Source organism: Callithrix jacchus, chromosome 9 (assembly GCF_049354715.1).
Source record: "Callithrix jacchus isolate 240 chromosome 9, calJac240_pri, whole genome shotgun sequence".
Classification (NCBI taxonomy): domain Eukaryota; kingdom Metazoa; phylum Chordata; class Mammalia; order Primates; family Cebidae; genus Callithrix; species Callithrix jacchus.
In genome coordinates this window covers 111,942,530-111,956,504 of record NC_133510.1, presented here as the reverse complement: position 1 = coordinate 111,956,504, position 13,975 = coordinate 111,942,530, and the positions used below count along the sequence as shown (strand labels likewise).

Sequence of the window (13,975 nt, the reverse complement as noted above, 5' to 3'; positions counted from 1 at the left end):
AGATTTCAAGTAAAGGAGTCTTAGCAGAGATGAAGAGGGACAATTTATCATGACACGATGAGTCACCTCATCATAATACATATGCTTGTATTCAAAAATAAAGCTTAAAAAAATAGCAGAAATACAGCTAAAGAAAAACATTTTAGCAAACACTTAGGGAAGAAATAATACCAATATTAAACAAAATCTTTCAGTAAACAGAGGAGGGAACATTTTCCAGCCTATTTCATGAGGCTAGTATAATCCTTATAACAAAGCCTGACAAAGACATCACAAGAAAAGAAGGTGTAAGAACAACATTCCTCATAAACATAGATACTAATATCCTTTAGGAAATATTAGCAAATCAAATTCAATAATATATAAAAAGAACAAAGCATCACGATCAAGTCAGGTTTATCCTGGAAATAAAAGGCTGGTTTAACATGAGAAAAATCAATCACTGTAATTCACCATGTTAACAGAAGAAGAGAATCAAATATGATTATCTCAATAGATGCAGAAAAAGCATGACAAAATTCAATCACTATTACAAAAATTATTAGCAAACGAGGAACAGAAGGGAACTTTCTCAGTATGACAAAGGTGTATACTAAAACCTAAAGCTAATATCATACTTAATTATGAAACACCAAATACTTGCTTCAGAAGATTTGTAACAAAGCAAAGATGTCTGCTATCATCACTCTTATTTAACTTTGTACCAGAAGTCTCAGCCAGGAAAATAAGGCAAAGAAAAAAAAAAAAGGAATAAAGACTGGACTGGAAAGGAAGAACTAAAACTATTTCCATTCATAAGGAACATGACTGTTTACATACACAGAGAATGCTAAGAATACATAATAAAACGTCTACAGCTTCTAGAAATAACTAATGTTTACAATATCTCAAGATATAAGGTCAATACATAAACAACTGTATGTCTACATACTAGTGGCAAACAATTTGAAAATTAAAAAATGTTAATTCCACTTACAATAATATCAAAACAAATAAAATGCAAGAAAAAAAGATGAATAGTCAACTTACAGATTACAGTTCCTTAACATATCTTACATATCTTTTAATATATGAAGCTTATTTTTAAAAAAACCATTCAACATATTAGTCTTCAAGGTAATGCCACTCAGAACTGCAATGACACAGCAAAGGAAACAATCAGCAAAATGAAAAAGCAACATATGGAATGGGAGAAAATATTAACAAACCATATATCTGATAAGGTATTAATATCCAAAATATAGAAGGAATTCATATGGGCCAACAGCAAAAAAACAAAAAACAAAACACAAAAAAAAAACATGATTAAAAAATGGGCAAAGGACCTGAATAGACACTTTCCAAAAAAGACATACAAATGGCCAGCAAGTATGTGAAAAGGGACTAATCATAAGGAAATGCAAATAAAACCACAAAGAGCTATCACCTCACACAATAGGATGGCTATTACCAAAAAGACAGCATGTGCCTGGCACGATGGCTCATGCCTATAATCCCAGCACTTTGAGATGCCGAGACAGGTAGATCACCTGAGGTCAAGAGTTCAAGACTAGCCCAGTCAACATGGTGAAACCCTGTCTCTACTAAAAATACAAAAGATTAGCTAGGCGTGTTGGTGGGGGCCTGTAATCCCAGCTACTGGGAGACCAAGGAGGGAGAATCACTTGAACCTTGAACCCAGGAGGCAGAGGTTGCAGTGAGCCAAGATGGCGCTCCTGCACTCCAGCCTGGGTGCCACAGAGTGAGACTCCATCTCAAAAAAAAAAACAAAAAACAAAAAACAAAAAAAAACCCCAGCACGTAACAAGTGTTGGCATGGGTGTGAAGAGAAGGCAACTCTTGCACACTGTTGGTGGGAATGTAAATGGAAAACAGTATGGAGGTTCCTCAAAAAGTTAAGCATAGAATTACTATATGAACTAACAATACCACTCCTAAGTATATATCCAAAGGAAATTAAATCAGGATCTCAAAGATCAAATCTACAAAACAATGATCACTGTAGCATTATTCACTAGAGCCAAGATATGGAATGTCCACAGACAGATGAATGAGAAAATGTGGTAAACACGAATAATGAAATATTCAGCCATCAAAAAGGAAGTCCTACCATCTGTGACAACATGGATGAACATGGAGGACATCTACTGTGTGAAATAAGCCAAACATAGAAAGAGAAACACTGCCTGATTTCATACCTATATGAAATCTAGAAAAGCCAAACTCACAGAAGCAGAGTAGATGGTGGCTGCCAGGGGCCGGGGATGTGGGGAGATGTTGCTCAAATATGCAAACCTTCAGTTATAAGATGAGTAAGTTCTAGGAAGTTAACGTACAGCACGGTGACTACAGTTAATAATACTGTTTTGTATTCTTGAAATATGCTAAGAGAGTAGATCCTGAGTATTCTCACCACACATGGGCACAGGCACACGTGCACACACAATCACATAACGTGTGAGGTGATGGGTATGTTAATTAGCTTTAGATTGATTGTAGTCATTTCACAGTGCATACATATGTCAAATCATCACTTTGTACACCCTAAATATATACAATTTTTGTTGTTGATTAGAGCTCAATAAAGCTCGAGGAAAAGCCACAACGAGATACTACTTTGCACTCATTGCACTCAGTCGGAGGGCTAGAACCAAAATGTCAGAGAGTACAAGTGCAGGTGAGGCTGTGGAGAAATTGAAACCTTTCATATGCTGCAGGTGGGAATGTAAAATGTCATAGCCACTTTGGAAAACAGTCTGGCAGTTCCTCAAAAGGTTAAACAGAGTTACCATAAAAGCTAGCAATTCTACTCTGAGGTATACACCCAGTTGAAATGAACATACACGTCCACACAAAAACTTGTATGTAAATTTCACAGCAACATTATTCATAATAGCCAAAAAGTGTTAACAATCCAAATGCCTGGGCCGGGCGCGGTGGCTCATGCCTATAATCCCAGCACTTCGGGAGGCCAAGGCAGGTGGATCACGAGGTCAAGAGATCAAGACCATCCTGGTCAACATGGTGAAACCCCATCTCTACTAAAAATACAAAAATTAGCTGGGCATGGTGGCACGCGCCTGTAGTTCCAGCTACTCGGGAGGCTGAGGCCAGAGAATTACTTGAACCCAGGAGGCGGAGGTTGCAGTGAGCCGAGATTGTGCCATTGCACTCCAGCCTGGGTAACAAGAGCAAAACTCCGTCTCGAAAAAAAAAAAAAAAAAAAAAAACACAATCCAAATGCCTATCATCTGATGAATGGATAAGAATTCTGTAGATCAAAAAAAAAAAAAAAAAAAAACTGCTGTAGATCCATATAATGCAATATTATTTGGTAATAAAAGGAACAAAGTACTAATTCATACCACAATATGGAATAATCTTGGAAATATTATGCTAACTAAAAGAAGCAAGACACAAAAGGCCATACATTACATGATTCCATTTATATGAAGTATCCTGAATATGTAAATCCATAGAGACAGAGGTAGATTCATGGTTGACAAGGAACAGGGGGATGGAAAGAATGGGGAGAAACTGCTAATAAGTATGGAGTTTTTTTAGGGGGCATGAAAATGTTATAAAGTTGACCGATCCCAGAGTCAGTAATGGCTGTGAAAAATAAAATAAAATAAAATGAATTGGGGTGATAGTTGTACCATTCTCTATTTTTGTATGATGTTGGAAATTTTCAACAAATATGCCCAAGCTGCACAGAACATAAAACAAAAAGTTATTTTAAAACCTCAAAAGCAAAGGGGAAAAAACCAGCCCTAGAATCTACTGTGTGCAACCATGAGCACAGACTCAACCACAAGACTCAAGACCTTGCCAATCCGCAGTGGGTCTGTTCTTGGTGCAGAAGATGCCATCTGAGGATCAAATGCCATGTTGACACTGACCAAAGTGGGGCAGTCAGTCCACCCACCAGTGTGCAGAGGCCAGGTAGTCGCCAACACCGGTGACCAATGTCAGCTCACTCTCTAGGTCCTTTTAAGAATCCTAACTTTTGGAAAACCTTGCCCGGCAATATCAAGTGTTGTATTGTATTTACCTGGTGTTCACAGTGTTTGCAGATCATATTACTAGTGAGTCTTCCATGAAAAGGATGTTGAGACTTCCAGTGATTGGATGTGGGGTGAGGTGACCCTGGAATGCAAAAAGTCTTTTGATATGTTACTTTTAGCTCTTTGGCACCACGCTCAACATTCACTTTCCTTTCTAGTATGCGGTAGAAACCCCCTCTGGAGAAAAAACGTTCTTGAAAAGTACATTGAAATAGCTTTCCTCATTGACTTTCATCCAAAAGACATCCCATTCCTTCATAGGATAATTTTCGCAGATTTATCTTTACATGTGGTTTCTGAATAATGGGTAGAGCCACATTTAAAAAAAGGAATTTAGGTTAATAATGTCTTTTTACAAACACATTCTTAAAATGTTTGAGATGTCAAAAGAAGGAAACCACCAGTGAACATTCCATAAAGTGAGATAAAATCTTCTGAAATAATCAGAATAAGCAAGTTCTGAATAACTGGGTCTTTCTTTGGCTAAAATGGGGCTTAGTGGAAAGAACACAGTGAAAAACCCGGCTCTGGAGTCAGGCAGCCCAGGGATCAGCTCTGGCTCTGCTTCTTATTCGCTACCTGACCTGGGAATGCCTTTAATCTCTGCAAGCCTCAGTTTGCAGAAAATTGGGATAGTTATTATCCCCTTGTCTCCAGTATCATCAACTTTGTAGAGTTGTTTAACAAAGCTTAAATGAGATAATGCAATGTCTGGCAAACAGCATGGGCTCAGAAAATATTTATTCCTATTACTACACAGAGGAATTGATAGGCTAATTGTATTGTTTAAGTCTTAAGAAAACAATTTCCTTCTAAGAATGACTGTGGTAATATGCAGTAAAATTTGGCAACACTGGAAATGCTGAGGATACGACAGATTCATCAGCTTATTACGTTCTTCCCAGGATCAATTTGAAAAGGTAAAAAGTAAGCCCTTATGTGAAGTACAAATAAGCCAGTTTGAGAAAAATAAGCTAGGCTGGGGTACAAGGGAACACCAAGAGAATCATGAAAAGCTGTTTCCAAAATACAAGTTCCTTTGCAAGTACATCACATTTCAAGCTGGCCTGTATGTCACCAGAAAAAAAATATTTTTAAAACAAGCAAAGTATGATCATATCTTAAAAGTACACGTTTTATGTGTTATATTTCAATGGAAAACGGCTACCTCTTGTGCGGCAGGTAATTTGTTTGGGAGTTATTTCTGACTGCTGCTGTAGGGGAAAAAAAAAAACAGACTGAAAATCCTACTATAATCCCTTTTACCACCCTCAGCCCACCCCTACATCTTACAAGTTTCTGTGTTGATTACACCACTAAAAATCAACTTTTAACAAAGCTCAGGTTTCTAAAGGTAGCCCCAATTAGCCTACCTGCCTGGATACTATGCATATTTCTTCATCGATTGCCACAGAAACATATTTCCTCTCTCCAGAATATTTTCATCTTTACTGGTTAACTTTTACCTACTCCCCTGATATTTACTCAGTTACAGGGAAATGAGGGCTCATTTAGCATTCCTATGGCCCTTGTTCCCCTGTATTAAATAAGAAAAAAATAATACATTTTTTCTTCTCAAAGCCAACACAAATTGCAGCAATGAATCATTTGGAAGAGTCTTGACACCCCTAATCAGAGTCACCAACTGCAGAGCGTGTAGTTTAAGACCCTCCCCTGGCCTTACTCCCACCACTGATTTTTACTGAATCTTACTTTTGAGTTTAAAGTTGTACAAAGATTACATTTGCCTCTCCTAACTTATTAATATGCACAAGCTGCACAGAACATGTTGGAAATGTTAATGGTTTACCTCCAGGGAATGCACATCAAACAAATGTGTGACCCGAGGCTGGCGGTCTCGCTCATCTTCCAATGATGAGGTAATGACATGGAATAATTCGTGAGCATCCTGTCAAAGGGCAAAGCATTCTTTAGAGAAGCCGGGTGAGGCAAGATCAGAACCATCCCTGTCAGCAGACGCCCTATAGCGAATGTGGGTAGAATTTGCTTTCTACCTTCTCAAGGCTCAGCTCATTAAAGGAAAACAGTTATGTCCTAGACACTGTCACGAGTAATGACCCTCAACCAAGAGGTCCAGGAGCAGAGAGGAGAAAAAGCCAGATGGCTGCCTTCATGCCAGCAATATCCGAGACCGTCCTGTTTCACTGAGACAGTCCTGACCTCCGCTCCACTTGACTTCAAAAGATTATGCTTTCTGTTAATTGTGGTAAAATACACATATCATAAAATCTATCACCTTAACCATTTTTACATAAATGATTCTGTGGCATTACATACATTCATGTTATGCAATCCCCACTGCCATCCATCTTCAGCACTTTTTCATCTTCCTCAGCGGAAATGCCACACGTTAAACACTAACTCTTCATTTCCCCTTCCCCTGCCTCGGCACCTACCATTCAGTCTGTCTCTAGGAATCTGCCTACTGTAGGAACCTCATACAAGTGGAATCATACAGTGTTTATCTTTGGAACTGGCTTATTTTCCTTGGCACAATATCGTCAAGCTGCACCCATGCTGTAGCATACGGCAGAATTTCCTTCCTTTCTAAGGCTGAATAATAATTCATTGCATGAAAATTTTATTTACCTGCTTATCCGCTGATGAACACTTGGGGTGCTTTTACCTCTTGGCTATTGCGAATATGCTGCTATGAACCTGAGTATATAAATATCTTCTTGAGTCCCGCTTTTAATTATTTCCATTTGTACCCAGCAGTGGGATTGCTGGATCCAATGGCATGGAACTACTCTACAAGGATCAACTCAAATAGCCCTGTCCCCAAAAACCCAAGCCACCCCTTACTCTTCCGAGAGTAACAGGATCACAACACAGGCCCTCTGCTTCACCTCTTGGAGCCCCCCACACCGCCACCAGAGCAGTGCTTTAAAAGGCAGATAGCTTTACTCTTCTGCTTTTAACTTTCCAATGGCTTCTACTTAGAGTAAAACCTACCACTCTTATCTGGCCTACAAAGCCCCCAACATTCACAATGCCCTCGCCCCTGGCCTCTTTTGTGTTCCTTGGACACATCCAGCTTATTCCCATTTCGGGCTGTGCTCAGACCTTCACACAGCTACCTCCTGTCCTTCAGGTCTCTGACAAAGAGCTCCTACACAGGGCATTCTCCCCAACCAACTATCCAAAGCTGCCTCCACCCCTCTGAAACCAGCCCACCCCCAGCCAATTCAGCAAAGGCCCCTCCTCCAAAATATGCCCTAAATTCCTGAGGCCTCTCAGCTCCCCTGCCTCAACCCCAGTCAGAGCCGAGCCATCTCAGCCAGATAACCGCAGCAGCCTCCCACCTCTCTTCGCAGCTTGCATTCTTACCCCTCCAGCCTTCCTTTTCTAACAAGTCAGATCAAACTAGTCCCCAGTTCAAAGGCCTCTAGTGATTCCCTGCTGCACACACAATAGAATCTGAAACTGCCCATGGCCTCCCAGTCCCTGCACACTCTGCTCCCTGCCAACTTTCTACAGTCCCTCTCCTCTGCCGCCACCCCCCAACCCTGGCCTCCCTGCCATTCTCCATAGGTGGCAGCTTTATAACCATCTCCAGACTTCCACCCTAGCTTCTTCCTCTGTCTGGAATGCTCTGTACCCAGGTCTCCACACACTTCACTCTCTTTTATACTTCAGGTCTCCGCTGAAAGCTCACCTACCAAGAGGAGCCTCCCTACCTGGAGCAGTCTCCCGCTGGGGCTTAGTTCCTCCTCCCCTGCTCTCCCGACCTATGCCATGTCATACCAGACAGTTTCTTGTTGGCATATCCTGAAATTCCCTGCTGATTGTCTGCACCTACCCCGGCCCACTATCCTTCTCCCCAGCTTGAATCCCAGCTCCAAGAGAGCAGGAAACACCTGTAGGTCATGTCTGCTGCTACAACCCCATTGCCCTCCACAGGCCCCACCCCAGGCAGGCATTCAGTAAATACTTGTGGCCCATATAAATGAATTCCCTTCTGGGCTACAAACTGCAGTATAAAGTGCAAGTAGAAATCCAAAGGTAAATAAAGCAAGGCTCTGGCCCCCGAGGGACTCAATCCAGGGGAGGTATGGCAGCCCAGCCATTAGCCAACAGCATATCGGGGCTGCAACCCTGTGACAAGCAGGAAGCAGGGGGGCCGGAGGAGAATCAGCACTTCCTGGGAGGCTCAAGGAGCCCTAAAACACCAGGCATCTGGGCCCAGCCTTGAAGCAGATCCCAAGACAGGATGGAGGTGGATCTATAACCTAACCTGGGGGTCAGCCATGTAACGACTAGGCCTTGAGGAAAGGGACAGCATTGCAGAGGAGTGGAGCTTGAATGTGCACTGTAGCACCAGACTGACTCAAAACCTGGCTCTGCCTCTTAAATAGCTGTGTGACTCTGGGCAAATCATTCCACTTCTCTGAGCCTCAGTGTTTCTATCTGTAAAATGGGGATAACAGTAACTCCTTACTGGGTTATTTTGATAATCAAATCAGGTAATTTGCATAAAGCAAGCACTTAGCCCAATGCATCCTCTGAAGCTCTAGCTTTAGACAAAGAAAATGGGAAAGTCTGATCCTGATTGACCAGATCACTGACAATAGAGATGCGGGCAAGGCCCATGCTAGATGCTCTGGGTACCTTCAAAGAGGAAAAGGCCACTGGACAGACAATCTCTTTTTCCTGCAGACTATAGTATCACGTGGGCTCAGTGACTGCTGTGGGATGAAGATGTTGGAAATACTTGCAAGGAGTGACTGGGACTTAAGTGAGTCCTTGACGGAGAAGTCGGACTTAAAAAAAGTGGTCTGATGGCCTTGGCGACTGAATCTCAAAGTTATTCTCTCAGTTTAGGGAAATGTAAAATGTAGCTAAATAATTCCACTTACCACAGGAGGATTTTAAAAGTATTTTCTAAGTAGAAAAACATTGCAACATACAATTGGATTAACTGAGATACATTTTAAGAAAGTATAGATATCACCACCACGTCTAAAAACTGACCAGTGGCTTCAGAATAAAGCAAAAACAAGAGAACATCTTTAAAAATAAGGGGAGCTAGAAAGCCTCCCCACCTCCCTTTGCAAAAGTTTCTCAATGTCCCTCACGTCAACCCCACAGTTTTGGGAGGTCCAAGATGCCACCTCCCATTTCTCTGGACAGTGGTGGCAGAAGACGCCTACACAAAGCTGGACAAGGCCACGTTGGAAGTGTGGCTGTAGAGGATGCACCTGTATGCCACTGAAGGCTAGATTTTTTCATCCCTAGAGCTTCACTCTCTTGGCCTCTGTTTCAGACTTGTTGTTGCTAACAGTGGTCTGGCAGGGAGGAGGGTGGTCAAGTTCCAAAGAAGGTAGCAAAGCTGCAGTTGTGGAAAAGGGAGGTGGGAGTGACTCAATACAGCTTTGGAATTGCATATGACATCTGCTTCAGGTTTGGGGCCACTTTAAGCCAAGCTCTGAAGATAGATTTTTTAAAAAATGAGGGTGAGGTCCAGAAAAGAGTCTTACCTGAACCTCTGAGCCTCCAAGGTAAAGTCACCTGCCTCTTTCTAAAGAACCCAGGTGTCCCTATCACTTACTGGAGTGCCAAGTCACTCAAGAACTAAAAAGAGTTTTGCTCTTTGGCAACTGTGTGTTTATGTCCCATCCTACTAACCTTCTATCCACAGGGTGAAAACCAGCTATATATCCCATCTGATCATGAGAACAGGAACAAAGTTGGTACTCTGGTCCCAAAACGCTAAAGTTGTCTAAAATGTCACAGAAATGTACACTGAGGCCAGGCAGGTCCCAAGTCACGAGGGGAAAGGATTCTCCAAGCTAAACCTGTTTGAATGTTGTATTCACCTGTTCTTCAAATGATGAGATCTGCCATCTGTACATTCTTAAGACATCCAACAAGCAGCTTGCATCCAAGACCTCATCATCAGTAACTTCTTGGCAGGATAAGGCTGGAAACAAAAAAGGTAAGACAATTATTAAATTCACCAGCATAACCAGAAAACCTGCAGAGTATAACATATCAATCAAAGTTAATTAAACATTTAAGGACTGAAGGATTCACCCTAGAATTAGATATTTTTCATCATTCTTTGTAGCTTTACCCAATGCTTAGTACTCTGTTAGGCACTTTATGTTTATTGAATGATTAATTTTTCATGAGGCTGCAGCATTGAAACGAAGTAACTGATTCTTGGATCTTCACACTACCATCATCAATATAAATTTGTTGCAAGGTTCTTATTGAGTAAAATGATTTTAATTCACAACTCTCAGGTTTGGAGATCCCTTAAACATTCATCTAGTCCAACCCCATATTCAGTGCTACACTCCTCTCCACAGGGCTGTTTCCCATCACTGTAAGGCCTTTGCTTCTATTTGTTTGCATTTGCGTTACTGATTTTCAAGCCAAAGTATCAAGCTATATGCAGCAGTCTGAAAGCGTCTTTTGTGTTATTTATCTCTCTCTCTCTTTATTTTTTTTTTTGAGACAGAGTCTTGTTCTGTCACCTAGGCTGGAGTGCATTTTATTTTTTTTTGAGACAGAGTCTTGTTCTGTCGCCTAGGCTGGAGTGCATTGGCACGATATCAGCTCACTGCAACCTCCACGTCCTGGGTTCAAGCGATTTTCCTGCTTCAGCCTCCTGAGTAGCTGGGATTACAGGTAGGTGCTACCAGACCTGGCTAATTTTTTGTATTTTTAGTAGCGATGGAGTTTCACCATGTTGGCCAGGCTGGTCTTGAACTCCTAACCTCATGATCTGCCCACCTCAGCCTCCCAAAGTGCTGGGATTACAGGTGTGAGCCACCTTACCTGGCTGAGTGGTTTACTTTTCAATCACAGGTAGAATCAGGCCTAAAAAATGTTTGAATTTATATTATAATTATATGAATTTATATTATAATTACTTCTAGACCAAGGATTGGCACTTTTTTTGTAGAAGGCCAGATAATAAACATCTTAGGCTTGTTTCTTTTTGTTTGTTTTTATTTTGTTTGAGACAGGGTCTCATTCTGTCATGGTAGGGTGCAGTGGCGTGATCTCAGCTTACTGCAGCCTCAACCTCCTGGCCCCAAGCGATCCTCCCACCTCAGCCTCCTGAGCAGCTGAGACTACAGGAATATACCCTCGTGCTCAGCTAATTTTTATATTTTATATCATGGTGACAGAGTTTCACCATGTTGCCCAGGCTAGTCTTAAATTTCTGGGCTCAAGTGATCTGCTGCCTCAGCCTCCCAAGGTGCTGGGATTACAGCCATAAGCCCTGTGCCTGGCTACATCTTAGGCTTTGTGGACCGCAGAGTTTCTGTTGCAACTACTCAATACTGCCATTGTAGCACAAAAGCAGCCATAGATGTAAAAAGAAAGTAACATTTCAGGACCTTCTACCTGTATTATGCCAAGGGGAAAGGAGCTGGAAACAGTCATGTAACACAGTACATGGCCGCTGCTTTCTGACCTTTGTGTTGAGATGTTACACATTAACCAGACTCCCTGTTCTTCACTCAAACGTAGGCTGAATGACACTGGAGATAGAGACCCTTGTGATTATTATCTCTTTACAACAGAAAGGTGGGCAACCCCCTAAGAGTGTAATCCACAGTAGCCAATCCAATCTTACATCTGTATGTTAGCCACTGTATGGAAAATGATCTAATTCTGTTCAGCACCTCCATTTTTGTCTACATAAATGATCTGTACTTTTCCCCACACTGGGAGCACTGATCACCATTTCCTGGTATTTGTGTGTCCCCAGGCAGCTACCTTCACAATTTGTGTTTGAATAAACCCTTTTAGCTGGATCTAGAACCTTTTGATTATTTTAGGTTGAAATAGGCAATGCCTAAACAAATGGGCATGACTGTGTTCCAATAAAACTTTATTGACAAAAACAGGTGGTGGCCTGGATTTGGCCCATGGGCCATCATATGCAGACTCCTGACTTAGCCACCCTCCTTCCTGTCTCATGTTACAGTGGACCAATACTGCTAGAGTGTGAGAGAAAAAAATGTAGGAGCCTGCCTCTCAGTGCAGTTTCTGGAAGTTCAGTGACTCCCAAGATACAGTAGGCCAGCCTGTTTCTCCTTTCTGATTTGCCATCAATGGACTTGAAAGATTCCTTTAAAGCGCAGACTTCTGGGCTGCTCTGCCTATGGAGTAGCCATTCTTTTATTCCTTTACCTTTTTAATAAACTTGCTTTCACTTTAAAATCATCATAATAATAAATGCTAGGCTTCTGCATCAGTGTGCATATACTCTAGGTTAGCCCTTTCCCTCCCAGGACAAAGGGAACAGGGTTGGGAAAGGAATCGCACTTTTCTCCCTCACCCCTTGGGCAGCCGTTCTGTTAGCTGCCCCCTCACCAGCCACCCAACAAAGGAAAATTGTAATGCCCCCTTTAACCCAATTTTGTCTAAAATACTATGGGCAATTTGGCAATATCTACTAACATTTTTGTATCCTACAATCTAACAATTTTACTTTCTCAGGATCTACCCTAGAGAAATGCATACTTGGTTGGGCGCAGTGGCTCACGTCTGTAATCCCAGCACTTTGGGAGGCCGAGGCGGGCAGATCACGAGGTCAAGAGATCAAAACCATCCTGGCCAACATGGTGAAACCCATCTCTACTAAAAATACAAAAATTAGCTGGGCATGGTGGCACGTGCCTGTAATCCCAGCTACTCAGGAGGCTGAGTCAGGAGAATTGCCTGAACCCAGGAGGCGGAGGTTGTGGTGAGCCGAGATTGCACCATTGCACTCCAGCCTGGGTAACAAGAGCGAAACTCCATCTCAAAAAAAAAAAGATACACAAAATGGCCAATAAGCAAATGAAAATATGCTCCATGTAAATTATCATTAGGGAAATGCAAATTAAAATGATACCATACTATACCATTACGATGGCTACTATCAATAAAAACAGAAAACAATGTGTTTGTGAGGAAACTGGAACGTGTGTGCATTGCTGGTAGAATTATAAAACTGTGCACCATCTGTAGAAAACAGCACAGCAGCTCCTCAAAAAATTAAATGGAATTACCATTTGATCCAGCAATTCTGAGTATTTACAGAAAATAGCTGAAAGCACGGACTTGAATGCTAGGTTATTTTCATTCTTTGGCTATCATGAATAATGTTCACAGCAGCATTATGTGTGGTAGTCAAAGAATGAAAATAAGCCAAATATCCATTGACTGATGGATAGACAAACACAATACTGCATATACACGCAACAGAATATTATTTAGCCCAGACTGGGCACGGTGGCTCACATTTGTAATCCCAGCACTTTGGTAGGCTGAGGTGGGCGGATCACTTGAGGTCAGGATTTCGAGACCAGCCTGGCCAACGCTGTCTCTACTAAAAATACAAAAAATTAGCCAGGCATGGTGGTGCATGTCTGTAATCCCAGCTACTAGGGAGGATGACGCAGGAGAATCAATTGAACCTGGGAGGTGGAGTGGCAATGAGCCAAGATCATACCACTACACTCCAGCCTGGGTGACAGAGTGAGACTTCGTCTTAAAAAAAAAAAAAAGAAAAGATTATTCAGTCTTAAGAGGGAATGAAATTCTGATACATGCTATAACATAAATGAACTTTGAAGACTTTAAATGAAATAAGCCAGTTATAAAGGGATGAATATTACATGAGTCCACTTAATGAGATACATCTTATAGATGAGGAAACTCATGACTTAATGAGGTCTGAGTCAAATTCAAAGAGAGAGAAAGTAGGGCAGTGGTCACCAAGGGCTGGGGGAGGGGAGAATGAGAGTGACTGTTTCGTGGATAGAGTTTCAGTACAGGTTGATGCAGAGTTCTGGAGAGGGATGGCGGAGACTGCTGTACAACAATGTGGCTGTATTAATCTACTGAACTACACACTTCGAACTGGTGAAAATGGTAAA

General features: G+C 41.7%; 1 protein-coding gene across 5 annotated transcripts in view; it reads right to left on the bottom strand.

Annotated features, from left to right (window-relative positions):
- Window positions 1–13,975, bottom strand: part of USP30 (ubiquitin specific peptidase 30) — an 88,251-nt gene that overhangs the window by 10,499 nt on the left and 63,777 nt on the right. For 4 of the 5 annotated variants that reach the window (XM_035257504.3, XM_078337206.1, XM_078337207.1 and 1 more), the window contains 4 exons: window positions 9,908–10,011; window positions 5,878–5,976; window positions 5,236–5,281; window positions 4,055–4,149 (listed from right to left, as the gene is read on the bottom strand). In XM_035257504.3, coding sequence (XP_035113395.1) covers window positions 4,055–4,149; window positions 5,236–5,281; window positions 5,878–5,976; window positions 9,908–10,011 — 344 coding nt within the window. The remainder of the gene's footprint in view (window positions 1–4,054; window positions 4,150–5,235; window positions 5,282–5,877; window positions 5,977–9,907; window positions 10,012–13,975) is intronic. The other variant, XM_009004566.5, reaches the window with a different exon arrangement.